The sequence below is a fragment of the Rhipicephalus microplus genome, chromosome 9, assembly GCF_043290135.1.
Source record: "Rhipicephalus microplus isolate Deutch F79 chromosome 9, USDA_Rmic, whole genome shotgun sequence".
In the NCBI taxonomy this organism is placed as follows: domain Eukaryota; kingdom Metazoa; phylum Arthropoda; class Arachnida; order Ixodida; family Ixodidae; genus Rhipicephalus; species Rhipicephalus microplus.
Genome location: NC_134708.1, coordinates 99,171,073 through 99,192,792, shown reverse-complemented (window position 1 = coordinate 99,192,792; position 21,720 = coordinate 99,171,073). Strand labels below are relative to the sequence as shown.

General features: G+C 46.7%; 1 protein-coding gene across 1 annotated transcript in view; it reads right to left on the bottom strand.

Moving 5' to 3' along the window:
* The window catches only part of LOC119164680 (uncharacterized), a 97,081-nt gene that overhangs the window by 30,450 nt on the left and 44,911 nt on the right, over positions 1 to 21,720 (bottom strand). Inside the window, exons 6-8 of the mRNA XM_037416898.2 lie at positions 21,322 to 21,474; positions 17,476 to 17,749; positions 12,534 to 12,694 (exon numbers count right to left, since the gene is read on the bottom strand). Coding sequence (XP_037272795.2) covers positions 12,534 to 12,694; positions 17,476 to 17,749; positions 21,322 to 21,474 — 588 coding nt within the window. The remainder of the gene's footprint in view (positions 1 to 12,533; positions 12,695 to 17,475; positions 17,750 to 21,321; positions 21,475 to 21,720) is intronic.

Genomic DNA, 21,720 nt, shown 5'->3' with positions numbered 1-21,720 from the left:
TGCGTGTCATGTGACAACAGGACTACATGCCACAATCAAGGCGCCAATACATTTTGACGTGACGCGTTGCGCGTGCTCAACGGCGTTCATTTCGTCCCGTCACGCCGGCGTTGCCACGCCAGGCGCCGGTCCTGCCACATACTCGCAGGCACGCCCCACGCTGCCTTGCGTTGACGCATGCGCATTTCAGCGCCTCCAGCGTTTCTTCGTCACGAAAAGAGGCAGGCGCAGTGTTTTCTGGGGAACGCATCGGCGCAAAATGCAGCATGTCGCATTTCACGCTGGTTGTTGCCGAGCCGCGCTGACGGATCTTGGTCGCACCTGGCGTCAAACCATAGAGTTTCTCAAAATTAACTAGAGGGCACTCTGGCGCTGCGATCGTTCTGAGACCATGGGAATGATGGGTAGTAAACACATTTGCCTAGTCTTCGTACTTGTGGGCGGCGAATCGTACTTGCGGCTTCGTTTACTGCTGGTTACGGTTTTGCTTTAAAAGAAAGAACAAACCCTTTTGAATTTAGTGACTTGATTCGAAATGGTAAACCCAAAGAAATAAGGTTGTGAAGCGCAAACGGTGAACATTTGCTAATTAATGTTTTTGGGAAAAAAACAGCTTCAAGCCACACGAAAACACACGGAGCCAAAAGCAGGCCACAAGTACGAAAATTAGACAAATGTTTGTACTACCCATCATTCCCATGCTCGCTGAAGCGCCATGTGTTGCAGCTCCCATACACTAGCGCCAGAGTTTCGTCTAGCAAGTATTGTAGGAAACTATGCGTCAGACTACAGAGTACTCGCGATTTGCTAACATAGCGTCACTGTGCCCAGCGTGCGCGCGCGTCAACGCTACCTTGGAGTATATTGGGCCCTTCATAATGCGCTCGCGGCCATTTTGCTATTTTCATACATACCAAATTAGGTGTTACGTGACGTCAATGGATGACGAAATGTATGACTGATTCAAACATGATAATCTTAACAAGCGACAGACAGATGCCAATCCTGACACGCGTGTCATGTAAGAACAAGACAACACACCACGCTCATAGAGTGCTCGCGGCCGTTTCACTAGCTCGACATATATTAAATTTGCTATCAAGTTACATTAATAGATGACGAATGTAAAAAACTAATTCAAACATGATAATCATGACACGGAAGTCAGTACGGCATCATTTACTTCCACCTCATAACTTTGCGCAGATTTTAGAGTGACGTATCAACATTTCTCATTCATGCTTGGGGTATCATCGATTCCCAGTGTACGCGGGATCTGTCAATTTTTATCTGAGCAATTCTCAGCACATATCGCGTGCCAGCGTTCGAAAACTCACATTTTTTTGTAAATCATTGTGTTAAGATGACTCACAGGACTAGAATGCTCAAGACTATTTCGGGGCTTGCTTGACTACAGATGACAATAAAACTGCTTTTGGGCCTAGTTGGTTCGTAATCCTAGAAGCTTTTTACAGCGCAAATGCCAAGAGACCACGAAGATACGACACACACAAGTGCTGACTCTAGGCACGTGACAGTGGGCCAGAAGACGCCACGAAGCTTTTTGGGTCGCCTCAGCATTGTTTGTACTGACCGCCAGGGATACTAAGAAAATGAAACTCTCCCTGTACGCAGTGACATGCTGAAGTGTCAGTGCCCTTTTTGGCACGTTCTCGAAGAAGGCTTCCTGGGCGCTTACATAATTGGCCGGGCCCCCCTGCTCACAACTAAAAGAGAATATGATATGTACGTGCAAGTCCGGTTTGACTGCGTCTACTCGCTAGGCTGTGTGCTGTGGCGCTACCATCAGATCTCGTAAACTGCATACCAGGTTGCCTATTGTCAGCGCTTGTGTGTGGCGTCTCTTTTAAATACGAAACATTTCTTTAGCGAACTTTGGCGACATTGAGCGCGTCCGTCCGTCCGTCCGTCCGTCCATCCATCCATCCATCCATCCATCCATCCATCCATCCATCCATCCATCCATCCATCCATCCATCCATCCATCCATCCATCCATCCATCCATCCATCCATCCATCCATCCATCCATCCATCCATCCATCCATCCATCCATCCATCCATCCATCCATCCATCCATCCATCCATCCATCCATCCATCCATCCATCCATCCATCCATCCATCCATCCATCCATCCATCCATCCATCCATCCATCCATCCATCCATCCATCCATCCATCCATCCATCCATCCATCCATCCATCCATCCATCCATCCATCCATCCATCCATCCATCCATCCATCCATCCATCCATCCATCCATCCATCCATCCATCCATCCATCCATCCATCCATCCATCCATCCATCCATCCATCCATCCATCCATCCATCCATCCATCCATCCATCCATCCATCCATCCATCCATCCATCCATCCATCCATCCATCCATCCATCCATCCATCCATCCATCCATCCATCCATCCATCCATCCATCCATCCATCCATCCATCCATCCATCCATCCATCCATCCATCCATCCATCCATCCATCCATCCATCCATCCATCCATCCATCCATCCATCCATCCATCCATCCATCCATCCATCCATCCATCCATCCATCCATCCGCTTACGACTTTTAGCTCTCCTGGCCGTTTCGATAATGGTATCGGCACCAAACTTAGTATGGCATAAAATGACTGTATGAAGAACACATTTGGCTAGTCATAACTTGAAAATTGTGACATGTGCGTCTTGAACGTTATGATTTACATTTCACGGTCTTGCAGTTCTTGCAATGGTTTCGTTCACATGGCATGTTGCAAAACTGGTATGGTATAACATGACTGCATGGCGAACACGAGCGACAGACCACAACAAGAAAATCATGATATGCGTGTCATGTAACAACATAACTACAAGCCACGCTCATTATGTGCTCGCAGCCATTTCGCTAGCCTCACATATACCAAATTTGGCATTACAGTACCTAGATGGATTTGAAAGGTTTGTGACTGGTGCAAACATGATAATAATTGGGATTCGTGTCATGTGAGAACATGACTAAATGCCATAGTCAAGGCGCCAATACGTGTCGACCTAACGCGGTTCGGGTGGTCGCCGGCGTTCATTTCGTTGCGTCACGGTGCCGTTGCCGCGTCAGGCACCGGTCCTGCCATATACTGGCAGGCGCGCGCCGCGCTGCGTTGCTTTGACTCATGCGCGTTTTTTGCGCGTCCGGCGTCCTTCCGTCATGGGAAGAGGGAGATGCAGTGTTGTCTGGGTAACGCATCCACATAGGGTAATGTTACTCTATAGCATCGGCACGAAATGCAGCATGTCGCATTTCGCGCCAGTTGCCTTCGGGCCGCAACGACGGACGCTGGTCGCGCCTGGCGTCGGACTACAGAGTGCTCGCGTTTTGCTAACGTAGCATCGCTATGCCCAGCATGCGCGTGCGTCAACGCTACATTGGAGCATATTGGGTCCTTCATGATGCGCTAGCTGCCTTTTTGCTAGCTTCACATATACCAAATTTGGTGTTCGTTACGTCAATGGATGACAAAATATGACTGGTGCAAACATGATAATCCTGACACGCGCGTAATGTAAGAACATCAGAACATGCCACGCTTATAGCGTGCTCGCGGTCATTTCGCTAGCTACACATATACTAAATTTTAGTATTACGTGACGTGAATAGATGACGAAGGTAAACGACACATCCAAAGATGATAATCAAGACACGGAAGTCTTGTATGGCATCATTTACCTCCACCTCGTATCGTTGTAATGTTTTTAAAGTGACATATCAACCTTTTTTATTCGTGCTTCTCGTACATGAATCCCCACTGTACGTGAAATCTCAATTATTTTGTTGTGTCGTTGCGTCTGTCCTGTAAAAGTACTTATATAGCGCCAATGACACGCCTGCAAAGTTCCACGCGAGATGTATAAAAAGCGCCGCCTCCTAACGATGATCATTTGATTGACGGTCGACGCTCTGTTGGCCACTGTCAGTGTGAGTGCGTACTGCTGTAATTTGAGTTTCTGCTTGCCGGCCCGAACTCGCCGATTCGATACACATAGCTGCTTTAGATTTTTCTTTTACGCCTTTGTTCTTAGTAGGTGCTTTTAATCTCCCTAATTTAATTTGGAACGCTGATCTACCATGCGCATCACCTTTTTCGGCACACGCTAAGGATTTCACAGATACGTGTTCTGTTTTTGGTCTGTGTCAGCTGGTCACCCAACCTACGAGAGTAACGAGTACTGCTTGAAATACACTGTACCTAATTTTAATCAACGCACCAATACTTAGCTTCTGAAATATCAGTTATCTGACTGCCGTCAGCGATCATTCCTTGTTTGCTTTTCGCTTTAAAATGACACCCCTCAAACAAACTAATGATAAAAAGAGTTATATGCGATTTCTAAAAAGGAAGTTTTGATTCCATTACTGCTGAACTTTCTAACTTCGTCTCAATTTTTTTCTGAATTTAATGATCACCATGTACAAGCCAACTGGGATATTTTTGCTCCAAAGTAGATGAACTTAGCAAAGAAATACACTCCTGACCATATTATAATCTACAATTAGAAGGAATCATGGCACAACGCCTACATCAGACGATTATCTAACCGCAAAAACGATCGACTTTGCAAATTTTTGCAAGTAGCTCCACTGAAAAACGTTGGGCGATTTACAAGACCAGACACAACACCTAAATTACCGCTTTGAATTCCTCCAAGTTGCATTTTCATTCTCCTACAATGCCAGAAATATTGTTAACCAATTAAGGTAAAATTTGGCACCTAATAAATCCTCTATCAGATAACAGCATAGTTCTAAAAGATCATTGACCATTTCGTTTCTACTAACTTGTGTGCTGATTTTATGACACTAACAAAAACAATTTTTTAGTTGATAACGCCATTCTGCCTCATATTCAGAACTCGAAGTATATCGTCATGTCACCAATTTCTATTGGTCTTTTCGGTGTTGCTCAACCTATAGGTGGCTTGCCCATTCACTCTTCTCCTGGCCACGACAACATCGGTACTAAGGCTCGAAAAAGCATCATTACTTATAGTTTACAGATACTAACGAATATCTTTGAACCACCCTTACATACATTAACCATTCATACACAATAAAAAACCTAGATGGCGGTGACAATTTTCAAGTCCTGTAATAAACACTCTGCAAATAATTATCACCCTCTTTCTCTAACAAGTGCTTCCTGTAAGCTATGAGAACATGCAATTTTCACCACCCTCACTAACTTTCTTCAATTCAACTCTTTTTACACCAGCACAACATGGCTTTCGTAAACAAATTTTACGCGAGACACAACTCGCATCATTCACTCACCAACTTCATATTTTGACCATTCATCATGCGGTGACTATTTTCTTAGACCTTTTTGGTAATTGAGCTTTCGACGAAATCTCTAACCAACTACAACTGTTCAAATTGAGCCTGCTAAACATTGACAATAAATTACTTAAGTGGCATTAGTGTTTTTTGTGTAACAGAGTTGCATACGTTACTGCTAACAATCACAATTGGTCACCTGCTGCACTCCACTCAGGCGTACTGCAAGGACCGGCCCTCGACCCGCTTCTGTTTATTTTTATTAACGAACTCACTTCTACTATTCCTTCTAACAAATTCCTCTTAGTGCAGGTGATTGCGTGATTTTTTATCAAATAACCGGTGATAATGACATTTAATTCCATCACTCTTATCCTAACACGATAGCAGCTTGGTGCAGAATATGATGACCCTAAATATGGGCAAATGTAAGGTAATTCGTGTAACAAGACCAACCAACACCTCGCTAACATACTATTTAAACAACTACCCGCTCAAACCGGTCAAGTCATAAATACTCGAGGGTTCGTATCACGAAGAACGCATCTTGGGCACCTCTCATCGAATACGTTACTAATAATGCGAAGCGTACGCTACATACGCCGTGACTTTTGCAACGCACCATCAGCACTTAAATTGATCTTATATGAAAGATTAGTAAGATTCAAACTTGAATATGCTTTTTTGGTGCGGGATTCTTACAGCGATATTTTGATCGCTTCAATAGAACTTGTACGCAATAAATCCATTCGTTTCATCCTGTACATCTATAATAGCATTACTAGTATATCTTCCACGAAATTCAACCTAGGCCTCCCTTCACTCCTATCCGTCGTAAAATATCCCATTTGACAACATTTCACAAATTATTTCATCATCCCACACATCATGACTAACTAAGCGTCAATCCTCAGTACATATTTCGCCGTATCGATCATTGTCATAAAGTTGGCAATGCATTATGCTACTTGCGCTGTTTTTTTTTCTTATCGATCATTCATACTACGTGCACCAGCAGATAGGACCCATGTACCTGAGGAGATAACTATTACTATTAGCGTCATCATGGCTGGATGTAGGCGCATAGGCCTGTAACACCTTCATCTTATCTCTTAAACTGAATAAGAGATACAAGATGAAGGTGGTACAGGCCTACACGCCTACATCCAGCCATAATGACGCTTCAGTTGAAAGCTTCTATGAAGACGTGGAATCGGCAATGAGTAAGGTAAAACACAGTATACAATACTGATGGGAGACCTTAATGCAAAGGTAGGGAAGAAGCAGGCTGGAAACCAGGCAGTAGGAGATTATGGCATGGGTACTAGAAATGCAATAGGAGAGCTACTAGTAGAATTCGCAGAACGCAATAATATACAGATTTTAAATACCTTCTACCGAAAACGAGGAAACCGCAAGTGGACATGGAGGAGCCCTAATGGCGAAAATAAGAACGAAATAGACTTTATAATGAGTGCACACCCAGGCATCGTGCAGGATGTGGAAGTGGTTGGCAAGGTACGATGCAGTGACCATAGAATGGTACGGTCTCGAATTCGCCTAGACTTGAGAAAGGAACGACAGAAACTAATACGCAAGAAGCCAATCAATGAGCTAGCACTGAGAGGGAAAGTACAGGAATTCAGTGTGTCGCTTCAGAACAGGTAGTCGGCTCTTAGTGAGGAAACCAACCTTAGCATAGATACGATAATAATCTGACGAGTATCATTACGGAGTGTGCAGTGGAAGTTGGAGGCAGGGTAGTTAGACAGGACACTGGCAAGCTTTCCCAGGAAACAAAGAATCTCAAGAGGAAACTTGGGATGGGCAAAAATCGGATTTATGCACTAAGGGACAAAGAGGGCAAAATAACTACCAATATGAATAGGATAGTTGAAATAGCGGAGGAGTTTTACAGAGATTTGTACAGTAGCAGGGACAACCACGACTTTAATACTATAAGAACTAGCAGTAACCCAGATGACACCCCACCAGTAATGATAGAAGAAGTCAGAAAAGCTTTGGAGAGCATGCAAAGAGGCAAAGCTGCTGGTGAGGATCAGGTAACATCAGATCTGCTGAAAGATGGAGGACAGATTGTGTTAGAAAAACTAGCCACCCTGTTTACGAAGTGTCTCCTGACGGGAAGAGTACCAGAGTCTTGGAAAAACGCTAACATCATCTTAATACATAAGAAAGGAGATGACAAGGACTTGAAAAATTACAGGCCGATCAGCGTGCTCTCTATAGTATACAAGCTATTTACCAAGGTAATTGCTAACAGAGTAAAGAAAACATTATAATTTAATCAACCAAAGGAACAAGCAGGATTTCAAACAGGCTACTCAACAATTGACCACATTCATACTATCAATCAGGTAATAGAGAAATGCTCAGAATATAACCAACCACTATACATAGCCTTCATAGATTACGAGAAGGCGTTTGATTCAGTAGAAATATCAGCCGTCATACAGACACTGCGGAATCAGGGCGTAGATGAAGTATATATAAATATCCTAGAAGAAATCTACAGGGGATCAGCTGCTACCATAGCGCTTCATAAAGAAAGCAACAGAATACCAATCAAGAAGATTGTAAGGCAGGGGGACACAATCTCCCCAACGCTATTCACCGCGTGCTTACAGAAGGTTTTCAGAAGCCTAGGATGGGAACAGCTAGAGATAAGAGTTAATGGAGAGTACCTTAGTAACCTGCGCTTCGCCGATGACATTGCATTGCAGAGTAACTCAGGGGACGAATCGCAACTCGTGATTACAGAGTTAGACAAGTAGAGCAGAAAGGTGGGTCTTAAAATGAATCTGCAGAAAGCGAAAGTAATGTACAACAACCTCGGAAAAGAGCAGCGCTTCGAGATAGGTAATAGTGCACTTCAAGTTGTAGAAGACTGTCTTCTTAGGGCAGGTCATAACCGCGGAGCCGAACCACGAGATTGAAGTAACTAGAAGAATAAGAATGGGGTGGAGCACATTTGGCAAGCACTCTCAAATTATGACAGGTAGATTGCCACTATCCCTCAAGAGACAGGTATATACCAGCTGTATCTTGCCGGTACTTAGCTACGGAGCAGAAACCTGGAGACTTACAAAGAGGGTTCAGCTTAAATTGAGGACGACGCAGCGAGCAATGGAAAGAAAAATGGGAGGTGTAAACTTAAGAGACAAGAAGAGAGCAGAGTGGATTAGGGAACGGGGGTTAAGGATATCATAGCTGAAATCAAGAAGAAGAAATGGACATGGGCTGGGCATGTAGCGTGTAGACAGGATAACCGCTGGTCGTTAAGGGCAACTATCTGGATTCCCAGAGAAGGCAAGCGGGTTAGGGGGAGACAGAAGGTTAGGTGGGCAGATGAGATTAAGAAGTTTGCTGGTATAAATTGGCAGCAGCAAGCACATGACCAGGTTAACTGGCGGAACATGGGAGAAGCCTTTGTCCTGCTGTGGACGTAGTCAGGCTGATGATGATGATGATGATGACCTGAGGAGATAACTATTACTAAACACCATCTTTTCTGTCAAATAATTCCTTATTTTGTATAACTCGAAACTAAACAATGTAGTGTGTTAGGCATTATATTCATACTGTGTTGAGGTTCTGTTCCTTACGCTGTTAACATTGTTTATTCTGATGTTTTTGCATATTGACGAACTTGTTTTCATGGAGGAGGAATAAACTATTGTAAGAAACCAGAAGGTTTAGGTGGCCGGGCCTTCGCCTCGCATGAGGGGACGTCAAGGGCTCGCCTCGACGCCGCCTCACGGGCGTGCTGGGTCGCCCAGGTTTCGTCGTCAAGAGCGGGGCTCCGCAGAGCCTAATGGAGCTTTGACGAAATGGCCGTGGCGTTAGTGTGTCTGTACTATGCTGGGCACTCCCACAGCGTGTGCGGAAGCGTAGCTGGGTGAGTGCGCAGCACCGGAAGTGGGAGGCTGTGTACACGTTCGAGATTATGAGGTGAAGGCGGGGAGGTGAGGGGTACGTGTTTGTTTGAAGTAGACGCAAAGGGGTGGACTGTGCCCAGTTGAGCTTGGGGTGAGGTGGGGGAAAGGCTCGGCGTCCGAGATAAAAGTTCCTAACCAGATCATGGTAGGTAGTCAGGTTGTCCCTGGTTGTCCCTGGTAGGTAGTCAGGTTGTCTCTATTGCTGTAAGGTGTCCCTGGGGTCCGTCTCACTATGCTGTATTTTATTTCTTGTGTGCTTGTAAGCACTCCCTTCAATAATGTCTTATGGCTTGAGGGTAAATGAAATAAAATAAATTAAAAGAAGTTTGGGCAAATCTCATCTTGGACTCATCTTGCACGTACCATCTGCTTCCGTCATGCTCATCTCGACCGCGAGACACTATCAAACCAGTGCTGCGCATCTTCATGTCACTGAAATAAGTGCGTTTGCAGAGTATTACAGCTCTTGTCTAGAGATCAGTGCAAACAAACGCTGCTAATCCTAATAGATTAATCTGTTTTGCCGGACGATGGGTCCGGCGAGACATTTTTGGCGGTATAATACCTTTCAAAGGAATGGCTGGTTTTTATAACTTGAGTGCGCGGGCGAGCTCCTTGCTCTTGTACAACTGCACCAGTAAATAATTATATTTCCTGCAGTCACTACATGGGAAGGGGAAGGGGTCATTTGAATTAGTGCGTAAAGGAGCTACAAGGAGGATTGTTGCCTCAGCACTGGAGTTAGGCTGGGTACGTGCCTTGAAGGGACACTAAAGAGAAACAGGCTCTCTATATTCACAAGGTGCATTCTGGGAACTCTGTTGTAAATTTCGCAATCATAAGCTCTTTATTAACGCAGAAAACGAGGGTTGAACTTGTATTGCTACATTTGACGTTTTAATTGTTGTGCGGGTTGTGGAAAATGTCAGAATGCATTTTTCGTATTTCAGCGACAACGGCTCGTTCAAGTTTCTTAAAACTTCGTATGCTACGTCTATGACAGCAGTAGTTGGCAAAAACTATTTTTCAGAAATGGAACATGAAATGCGTGGCCTGGCGCACTCTGGCGGCTGCTGGCAGCACGTTCAAGCGAGCACAAAAACAACCGCAGCCTTTTGTCGCAAAATCTCGAGGCGAGCAAAACAAACAGTATTTGATGGTATGAAACCGAAGGCAAGATTTCAACCCCCTCCACTTCCAAGGTGATTAACGGCTTCATGAGTGATCGTTTTGAAGGGAGAGGAGGCTACAGTCTTGACACTTGTTAGGTAACAGTATCACCGGTGGCTGCTTCTTTTGCTCGCCTCGAGATGACGTGAAAAGAGGGTGCTGTTGCGTTTGCTCCCGCTTGTACGCGCTGCCAACAGCCGCTGGAGGACGCAGGCCACCCGTTGCCGTGTAACCTTTCATCAAAGTTAGCACTACTTTTATTTCATTGATTAAAAGCAACGTGAGACCTAGTAGACACCTTCTAAATCTATTAGAAGGTGTCTACTTAGTTAAAAAATTTCACGGGTAAAAACAATTGACCCCGTATCGGCATGTTTCATTGCAAATGTCGTCGAAAGACGATAGTCTTGCATGTGGAGAGAGTGAACAAAACGTTTGTTTGGTGTTCTGCGCGAGGAAATTTGTGAATTGTATTCTGGAAGCGCTGCGTTAAAGAGTCCATCCGTGCAGCGAAGGCGGACGAGTGCATCGAGGCACGTTAGACACGAGCGCCATCTGGCAGTTGTTTTGGGAAACGAAGGAAGGCGTGCGCTCCCGCGGAGAAAGATGCGCGCATGTCCCGGAGGCGATAAGCTTTAGAACCCAAAGCGACGGGCAGGTGCCACCACCGTGTCGTCTTAGGAAAGCGCTGGAAACATTTGCCTTTTTTAAGCATCGCATTGCACTGTCAGTGCAGCGCGATGAATGCTATGGTCCTGTTAATTACTTGTGTGTGCCTTTTCTAGTATTAGAACACACATACAAAACATCGACGTGTTGTTGTGGTGTCTCATAAGTGCAATAATTGTTTTTTAATTGACCATTGCACAATTACGAACGCTGAATCTTGAACAATATAGGTGGGTGCTGCAGACGGGGTTGGCCATTTGAGGTTTTGTATGATGCCATTTGGGGTATCGTTGCCATAGACAGACAGACAGACAGACAGACAGACAGACAGACAGACAGACAGACAGACAGACAGACAGACAGACAGACAGACAGACAGACAGACCAAAAGTTTGGCGACGAAGGTCCCCAAGAAAGACTATTGGTTTTAACAACAACGCTGTGCGAAATCAATGGGCAGGGGGGCAGATCGAGCGTTTTTTGTAGCGGTTTTGTTCACGGCCTTGCTGCCTCCACCAAGACAAGACCTCGTCGAAACGTTGCAAATATACCTGGTTTAAGGGTTTATCGTTTGTTTTGAATAATTTACTTATACTTTCTCTGAGGATTTTCATCACAAATAGATCTGCCACAAGAGCGCATAATTATGCATACCATCAAAGACTTAGGGCATGATCATACTGAACGCGTTCCGGGCAAATGGAGAGGCGGATCCGTGAAAGCGGGCAAGTAGTATCCGCGAAAGTGAAAGGCCCACTTGTCCGGGTCGCACCCGGACTACCTGCTTTGTATGTACACTAACCAAATAGATAGATGGACGCGAAACGTTATTTAGGTCCTGTGGGGCACGACTCAACACGCAGCGAGCCGCTCCCACGTTGGGGCAGTCAGGCCAAGCCCTACCACCACATCGTGGGCCCTCTTGAAAGTCCACAAACCAAATGAATAAAATTTTATGGGCCGCAGTCAATCAGGGCCTGATACTAGTTCAGCGTCATAGTGCTTCAAAATGGCGGCACATACACCATGCATTTGTAGGTTACTCTGTCCGAGGTGAAGCAGGCTAAAGGAAAACCGGGTTGATCTGAACAGCTGCTCAGGCTGGCAGCCTTTCCCCTTCGTGAGTCCATTTGCCCGCAAGCGTATTCCACGTTCATTCTTGAAAAGCGCAAAAGAAACAGGGACAACGAAGAAACAGGCGCTTCGCCCGTGTTTCTTTTTGCAACTACAGTTACCCACTCCAGTTACCAACTACAGTTACCAACTACAGTTACCAACTACAGTTACCAACTACAGTTACCAACTACAGGCCAAATAGCTGAACTGCTCAACGTTCGGTGTGAACGAGTCTTCAGTAAATTATTACATGACAGTTCCGCCTGACACGAAGGCTCACCCTTAAGACTTCCAACAGCATTCCGTTTCCTGCGATGGACAGTCGGTTATGCTGGACGTAGAGGTGTTTCAGGCGCTTGTCGGTGTGCAGCTCCAACGCTGCTTCTGACGCGAACGCATCTCTCAGCTCACAGGCGGTGAAGGTGAGATGACGTAGTACACCTGAACAACGTGAGAGATTCAGCATAAGAAACTTTAGCCAGGTACATGCGTCTGTGAGCAGTGGGGGACTTGAGCTAGTCGAGAATTCCGGGTGGTAATAAAGACCAAAAATGAGGGTACTAAAATAAATGTCATAAAGATGGCTACTGACACCATCACTATTGAGTGAAATCTATTTATGTATGCTGTAATTTGAATACTTCTTACATTTCTAAGCTGAATGAGCAAGGGCAGTTAAGTTGGCGAATATTGTTTAACAGCAGAGACAGGCTGCATGTTTACTTGTGAGGATTTCAGGACAGTTTGGCCAGATCCTCGTCGTGCGGATTGATGAATTTGGTAGTTATTGTTGTGAATGCGAAGCATTTCTTAGCAAACTTCGTCGACTTAGAGCGTATGCGTTCGTCCGTCTGTCCGTCCATCTATCTATGTCTGTCTCTCTGCGTCCGGTCTCCCTCTGCGTCCGGTCTCCCTCTGCGTCCGGTCTCCCTCTGCGTCCGGTCTCCCTCTGCGTCCGGTCTCCCTCTGCGTCCGGTCTCCCTCTGCGTCCGGTCTCCCTCTGCGTCCGGTCTCCCTCTGCGTCTCTCTGCGTCTCTCTGCGTCTCTCTGCGTCTCTCTGCGTCTCTCTGCGTCTCTCTGCGTCTGTCTGCGTCTCTCTGCGTCTCTCTGCGTCTCTCTGCGTCTCTCTGCGTCTCTCTGCGTCTCTCTGCGTCTGTCTGCGTCTCTCTGCGTCTGTCTGCGTCTGTCTGCGTCTGTCTGCGTCTCTCTGCGTCTGTCTGCGTCTGTCTCTCTCTGCGTCTGTCTCTCTCTGCGTCTGTCTCTCTCTGCGTCTGTCTCTCTCTGCGTCTGTCTCTCTCTGCGTCTGTCTCTCTCTGCGTCTCTCTCTGCGTCTCTCTCTGCGTCTCTCTCTGCGTCTCTCTCTGCGTCTCTCTCTGCGTCTCTCTCTGTGTCTGTCTGTCTCTCTGCGTCTCTCTCCGTCTCTGCGTCTCTCTCTGTGTCTGTCTGTCTCTCTCAGTCTCTCTCTCAGTCTCTCTCTCAGTCTCTCTCTCAGTCTCGCTCTCCGTCCCTCTCTCTCCGTCTCTGCGTCTCTCTCTGTGTCTGTCTGTCTCTCTCAGTCTCTCTCTCAGTCTCTCTCTCCGTCCCTCTCTCCGTCCCTCTCTCCGTCCCTCTCTCTCCGTCCCTCTCTCTCCGTCCCTCTCTCTCCGTCCCTCTCTCTCCGTCCCTCTCTCTCCGTCCCTCTCTCTCCGTCCGTCTCTCTCCGTCCGTCTCTGTGTCTGTATCTCTGTGTCTGTATCTCTGTGTCTGTATCTCTGTGTCTGTTTCTCTGTGTCTGTTTCTCTGTGTCTGTTTCTCTGCCTCTCTCTGTCTGTCCGACTCTCTCTGTCTGTCCGACTCTTTCTCTGTCTGTCCGACTCTTTCTCTGTCTGTCCGACTCTTTCTCTGTCTGTCCGACTCTTTCTCTGTCTGTCCGACTCTTTCTCTGTCTGTCCGACTCTTTCTCTGTCTGTCCGACTCTTTCTCTGTCTGTCCGACTCTTTCTCTGTCTGTCCGACTCTCTCTCTGTCTGTCCGACTCTCTCTCTGTCTGTCCGACTCTCTCTCTGTCTGTCCGACTCTCTCTCTGTCTGTCCGACTCTCTCTCTGTCTGTCCGACTCTCTCTCTCTCTGTCCGACTCTCTCTCTCTCTGTCCGACTCTCTCTCTCTGTCTCTCTCTCTCTGTCTCTCTCTCTCTGTCTCTCTCTCTCTCTGTCTCTCTCTCTCTGTCTCTCTCTCTCTCTGTCTCTCTCTCTCTGTCTCTCTCTCTCTTTAACCACATCGAGTTCATGGTATATACTAGTTCGCTGTATTCGTGGCAGTGCGGCCCAACGCTCGATAAACCTTTCTAAAACCAAGGATGTTATGCCCAGCGAGTATAACGTAGCAACCTTTTCCTGTCAGATAGTGCTCAATGTACATGACAATGGCTGCTAATGGGAAATGAGAGACAGGAGAAGTTGGCTTTTACTTTCTTACAGCTTGCGCTCCGTATCTACTTCCCACCTTAAACCACCTAGAGTTCATGCTATATACTAGTTCATTGTATTTATGGCACTGCGGCTCAACGCTCGCTAAACCTTTCTAAAACTAAGGAGGTTACACCCAGCTAGAATAACGCAGCAACCCTTTCTTGTCAGATGGTGCTCAATGTACATGCCAATGGCTGCTAATGGAGAATGAGAGACAGGAGCATTCGGCTTTTAGTTAACGCGCACGCCGCGAAGTTTTTACTGTTCAACAAAGCACAGGAGAAATCTCCCACCAGCACCACTTTGCAGGTCAAAATGTAACACTTGTTACACACTACGACTACGACTACAAGGGACGAACGCGTGCCGCATTCAGAAGCTTCGCCCCTAAAATTGCAACACGGTCACGTTCGCCAGAGCTTGGTGTAGGTGACGGAGTGCAGGGCCTAAGGAACGGAGCTTTGTGCTAACCTTCATGTCCTCGGGTAAGAAGCTGTGTGAAGATTAGCTAGCGAAATTCAGGACTGCTAAACAGACACCGGCTAAATATGCGTGTGAAGACTGCGCTACTGCGAGAAACATGTGCACTTCTGTGGCCAATGGGGCTGCGATGTTTGGCGAATAGCATGAAAGCGCGCACTGAGACGCCATGCCGGGTGTCTGTTAACTGTGTTGAACATTGCTTGCAAAGAGTTTATTTTATTTTTTGTGAAAAATTGTGGTTCATATATATTGTTCTTAATTTTACTAGATAACATGTCCAGCCATGTTTCTTCATTTCATGGCGTCTTGCTTAATAAAAATGTCGCTACATGGTGACGTTCCCTCCGCATGCTTCGCATAACGTCGATTCCCAGGTACGTGGGATCTTTCTGATAAGCAAGCTTCCGTTGCACTTTGCACTTGATGAAGCATCGAACGCCGCATCCACACATTGGGTTTTGGAGGGTAGCAAAGGACTGACGCGCTAGTACCACTGGATGTCGTCGTTTAGTTAGTGTTGTAAAACTGACGATTCGTAAATATGTGGTGACGGAACGACGGGAGCACTGGTAGTTAATGCTAGTGAGCGTTCAAACCAGTTCAAATGGCTAACTGGCATGGCACCTTGAGGAAATTATTCGTGGCTCATCGCGCGTCGATGATCACGGGGCGCAGTTTTCATACATGATTCACCATTGAGTTATGTCGGTTTTGTAATTAAAAGGCGCAAAAAGTGTTTTGATAGGCGCAAGAGGTCTCACCTAGTGCCAGCTGTGGGCAACACGAACATGTAGCTAACTCTTAAACACACGGACAAAATGAATAAGTCCACACGCCACAGCGAAGCTCCGACTAAGAACTGAAGATGCGCACAAAGACGCAAGGGAAAGAGACATGTAAACTTATCTGATCATGCTCATGCATTATGCAAAACCTGCTCAATCAGAACGCGTAGAGATTTACGTGAAAAATCTAAAGGCATTTCTCGCGTGAACCCCCACGTACCGGTGTGATATTTTCGCCTATTGGGTTATTAGATAAGCTTTCATGCCTTCTTTGCTTTGCATCTTTGTGTGCAACGTCATATTTTAGTCAGCGTTTGTAGCGTCTGGACTTATGTGCGTCCATGTTCACACTTCTGTACTTTACAAATCATGCTTACGAACAAGCACAGCTCTCTCTTCATCAAAAATGTAGTCTTAAGTTTCCGACTGGTCGATGGCTGTTTCGATGCGACTGATGTGCTTGTCTTTTCTACTAAGAAAAAAAAAACTGGCGTTCATAGGTCGGGCGCTTCAGTTGCGTGGACACATCGCTTACGCTGCTCTGTACGTGAAACTTGGTGTGTGGTCGTGAGGAGGTTTAGAAGACTCGCTGAGGGGCCAATTATCGCAAGTGTTTTCGAGAGCTCTACGCCAATAGATATTTGCTTCGATGATATTCACGGGAAACTTACATGTACAGTGTTGGCTTTATGATAACGCGCCGAGAGGCATTATTACCCACACACGTCCATCCTTCGCTTTCATTTGCTTTAATGCTCGGGGGCAGTGGGGGGAGGGGGGGGGTTCGAGGCAGTCCGGGAAGCCGTTCTGGTTCCCCAAGCCCAGACCTTTAGGGAATCCCAAGCTCTAAAGAAATGAAACCGCAAACGCAAAAGACCGAGCTAAAAAACAGAAGCCCACGGCAAGTGGCAAGTTTGACCATCGCGAGCTCCATTGTCACCAAGGCCTAAACTAAATGCAGCGCTCTTTTCTGTCCTAATTTTTTCGCTTCCACAGTTGCGAAGTAACTACTTCTAGGTTGCGCTGTCCCTACATTTAGTTATGTCCTACCAACTTGCCGAAGTTTCCACGCTTCATCGCCAAGACCACTGCAATATGTCACTGTATACTTGGCCGCGCGCATATGTGGTCACTCTGAACGTAAGCCTTGCGTTCGAAGACAAAAGATGCAGAAGGTCAGGACGCAGGCTGATGATTGAATGTGTCTTCTGGATCGTTTAACATGGCTCCCTTCTGCTTTTTATTCACCAAGGTAACTTTCGCAAAGCTCTCTTGAATGAAAGAAAAGAGGAGGAATTTCGATTGAGCAAAAAACTGTTATTTCACTCGTACTTCACAGAATAAAGTACCTGCCGGCAGTCGACTTGAGAGCCAATAAACTCCTGTAACGAAACCTTTAGGTTATTACTCGCGATGAAGAATTTTTCAAAGTAATAATTTAGTGTAATTGTGCGTTTGCTCACTACCGTTTTCGACAGTGTGGCTAGCTTAAGCACGAAACGCTTACCTCCAATAAGAGAAGCATACGCCTTTTGCAGTTGCGGATCTTTGCACTTGCAGCGGATGAAGGTGAGCTGCTGCAGGCCTCCAGTCGGCGATTCCGGTGGTGGCTTCTCCCCTTCGGGTGGCGTGGGAGGCGCAGGCCGACTGAGGGCGTCGGCCATGTACCTGATGTCGGCGACCTCGATGTTACACTCGCTGAGAGAGAGCGATTTGAGGCTTGGACTTCGCACGGAGGCTCTCATTATTACAGATGGGTTAACGTCATTCCTGGCTATGATCTGTAGAAGAAAGAGTAAGCAAGGTACATTGGCACAATTTCTGATCTCGCAATGCACATGCATCTGCTAGAGCAAGAAAAATAAAACATGCAGTTAGTGAATGAGAGTCAAGAGGGGGTTGAATACCAGAAAAGAAAAAAATCGCGTTTTTTTTTCTTTGCGAAGCCCGACTATAGTTCCCTACATGGAAGACTCGTCAACTTTAGGAGATCATGCTCTCAAAAGTAACTGGGGAAACCGCAAGATGATAAGTACTATTTCACGAGCGAACACCACATCAAGAGACTCATCGTACTCTGATCCTTTAAAACCCGTTTTACAGTATTCCGCATAGCCAAACAAGAAACTTGCATGCCTGGGCACTTCCGTCGTGATATAATACATTTGGTTACGAGGCCTAAACAGCACGCGTGAACTCAACAAAAATTGAGAAGAGTCTTCAGTTGAATTTCAACTCAACTGAATAGAAACAATCAAAAGACATTCGATGGACAGAGAAGGCCATCTTTCTCTGCATCCGTTATATTTAGAGTAGGGCAAGCTCTACAGTGAAAACGTCATAAAAGCGCGCACAAATGGTACTGATAGCATCGTACGAGTGGTTATATTTTAATGGGGCATGGTGGCAAGTACTGCCGGACTCACACAGACGGTGTCGTGCTTCACTGATACGAAAGCTGCAGTGGCATTGAAAAGGGTGCACACCCCTCGAATAAGTAAAGAAAAAAACGTATTAACAAATGCGCGAGAACGAAAGAAAGTTGAGGGTAGGAGTGAATAAGTTCATTTACCGTTGAAACTTTTGATACCCTGTCAACGAAAACATTTAGTTCAATAGCAGAATTCTTGTGTGCTTTTGTCAAGCAGCTCGGTGAGCGTTTTTAAGCTTGCGTGTTTTTTGCATTATGGCTCGTATATACGTCGGGGTATGGGCCATGATACAGGCGGTTATTATAGGGATAAAGAATGAACTCGAGAAGCAGAAAGAACTACTCAGCTGACTAGGAAATTACAATTTTTTTTCAGGTGATTACTTCAAGTCCCAATAAAATAAATATAGAAATATGCAGTGGTATGCAACCGGCAAATCAGATGAATGTTGAATTACAGAATTTTGAGTGGAACTACCCTATAAAAAGTTTGAGCAAGCGTTATTCTTGCATGAATGAATAAACTTAATTTAAAGTCTTGCATTTTTCACTAGGCGCGGCGGGGGAAGAGGGGATAAAACCCTGTCCCTTCCCCTCTCCGTCAGTTATGATGGTGGTGCTTCAGCTGACTGCTCGAAGATCTTGAACCTGAGCGGAATATTCAGCGTGCAGGACGGCCCGAAACTGGTCGGCCAGCTCGTCACTTGTGAGTGCCGCCTTCCAGCGGCAGCGCAGTTGACGCCGCCGATCAGCAACAGTGACCGCAGCCGCGGAGAAGGCCGCCCCTGCCCTCGCGCGGCGGTAGCAGCAGCAGCGATTGGCCTCGTAGTTTGTCCCTGTTTAACATGCGTCGCGAAGGGAGCGGCGGCAGTGACGTTAACTTTTCCAACCCACTCACAAAGCATGCGCCGCAGTGTGGCCCTTTTTCCGAACGTTTTACACGGGTCCGTCGGGTATAGGTGAGGATAGCACAGGCGTAAGATCACCGGGCTGGGGTACGTATTTGTCTCAAATAACCTCAAAGGTATGGCCTGCCTTTTGTTCAATTTGTTGTGTGATGGCGGTTATTTGCGTGTGTTTAGTCTGTAATGTTGTGTAATGTCGTTGAACGGGGTCAGGCGATCCCCCCACAACTATTCCAGTTGTTTGGATAGTGCCATCTCCCCGCTCTCGGAGGTGAAGGCGGCCACCGAATCAGCCGCGGCTCGGTGAGTGAGATCTCGAGCTGCGGTGTGGGCCGCCTGGTTACCTATGAGTGGGACGCTGGTGTGAGCTGTGGTCCACAGAAGGAAGACATTCGCATTTTCAATTTTGAGATACCAGGACGACAACGCCGAGGCCATCGCTCCTCGAAGCTCGCCGCCGTCCTTGTTGCGATTACTTCATTGTAGTATCCGGGCCGCCAGACACGAGATGCCACCGCACGCGAAGCCACGGACAGCAGCTTGCGAGTCGCTGATCTCGACCCCAGCCACCGGTGCTGCTACCAGTGCAAGAGCAATCGCTGCCTGTTCGGCTGCCTCTGTGTTCCGTACGCACCGTGGCACTCGAGAGGCATTTGGCTCTGTGATTCACAACGGCGGTAACGTGAGCACGCCTTCCCTCTGGGTAGCGCGCGGCGTCCACGTGCACCGCTTTGTCGCTGTTGCCATACATTCTTTGGAGGTCACTCGCTCTTTCGTTGCGGCGCCTGACGTGGTGTGTCGGTGCATCTTCCTGAGGAGCAGTGGGACGATGAGATGGTCGCGGACCGTGATAGGAACCATCGTCTTCTCCCCGCATTGCGTGTGGTATGTTATGCCTAGAGATTCGAGTGTGCGCCTGCCCGTCTTGGACAATCGCTCGTATTCTGCAAAGTTGTGCGCCTCAATCACTTCGTCCAGTGTGTTGGGCAGGCCCAGCTTGAACATGTCGGTGCTCGTGTTGACAGGTATGCCAACCACCCTCTTGAAGGCTTTGCGAATCAAGCAATTGACCTTGTTTCATTCGGACGCCAGCCATTATAGATATGCGACTGATTGCGTACGCCTGTACGAGATGGATCGCACAGTTTTCCCGCATACCGCTGCGTCTGTTCGCTATGCGGCATAAAAGTCAAATCTCGTTATCTACGGAACGTTTAAGTCTTCGAACTGTCTCATCGTAGTGACCGTTGGCCTGCTGATTCAGTCCCAATATCCTTATGTTCTCTTCGCTCAGTATGGGAACGCCGTCCGCCGTTATTAATCTGATTTCTCATCTCCCTACACCGAAAAGGACGGTTTCGCGGCCCCTTCTCGTGGATCTGTATAGCAATAGCTCGGGCTTAGCCACCGAACATTCGAGGTCCATACCTCTAACGAATTCCTGCACTGCGTCCACGCCCATCTGCATATTTAGGCCAGAACACTACCTCTCAGAAAGTTCATGTTAATGCCCGTTGTATCGCGTACAAGCTTTTGTACTGAAGGCTTATTGACTCAAGACACACTACGCCACCGACCAGAGGTGCTTGGGAAGTTCTCTGCGCAGAACGGAAGATTCGGATGATCGGAAAGTTAAGAAGAACCGCAGACATGGCGCTGTGCAGACATGTGGTTTTTCAATGAGTTGGGGTTTGTTCACCACCCATGTGGGGTCAGATGCGGTTGATGGCGTCTGCATAAATGTGTGTGCTTTGATTTTGAGCTTCTGGCATGGTGAGAACGTGATTCGCCACAAGACACTACAATTGCCATACCCTCTGCTATACGATGCAATTATAGCAAGATTTTAGGAAATAGATAATGCCTCCTATGCATTGCTTAGCCAATATGGTTGTATGACTTGTGTCTTTATTTATCAAGCATGCTGCAGGCCTGCAATTGCTTTCCACTTCAAATATTAGCATCGCAGCACGATACGGAATGGGACGAAGGCTTGTCCCCCGGGGTCATGGCTTACCTCGAGTCTTTCTATAGCAACGTGCTTAAGCAGGAAGTCAGCAAGGGCTTCGCCTGCTCGGTCTTTCATCAAACAATGCTCCAGTATGAGAATGTTAAGCGACGTGTTACGAGCCAGTTGGTCCAGAAATATAGCGGCGCTGTCTCCATCAACCTGCGATAGAAAGAAGAATTTTCCGTGTTCAGAGGAACCCGCCAGAGTGGCAAATTCAAACAATCATCTTTAGTTAACTTTACAGTACAAGTTATGAAATCAGAGCACGGGTCACGTGCGGCACCATAGATGCCCACCGCTCACGCCGGTGTCTATAAATAGTATCGCAATGAATGAAGAGCCGTGTAAATAAAAAACAGATTAGAAACAATGGGATTAGATGCCGGGTTCCCCGAGTGCCAGCCC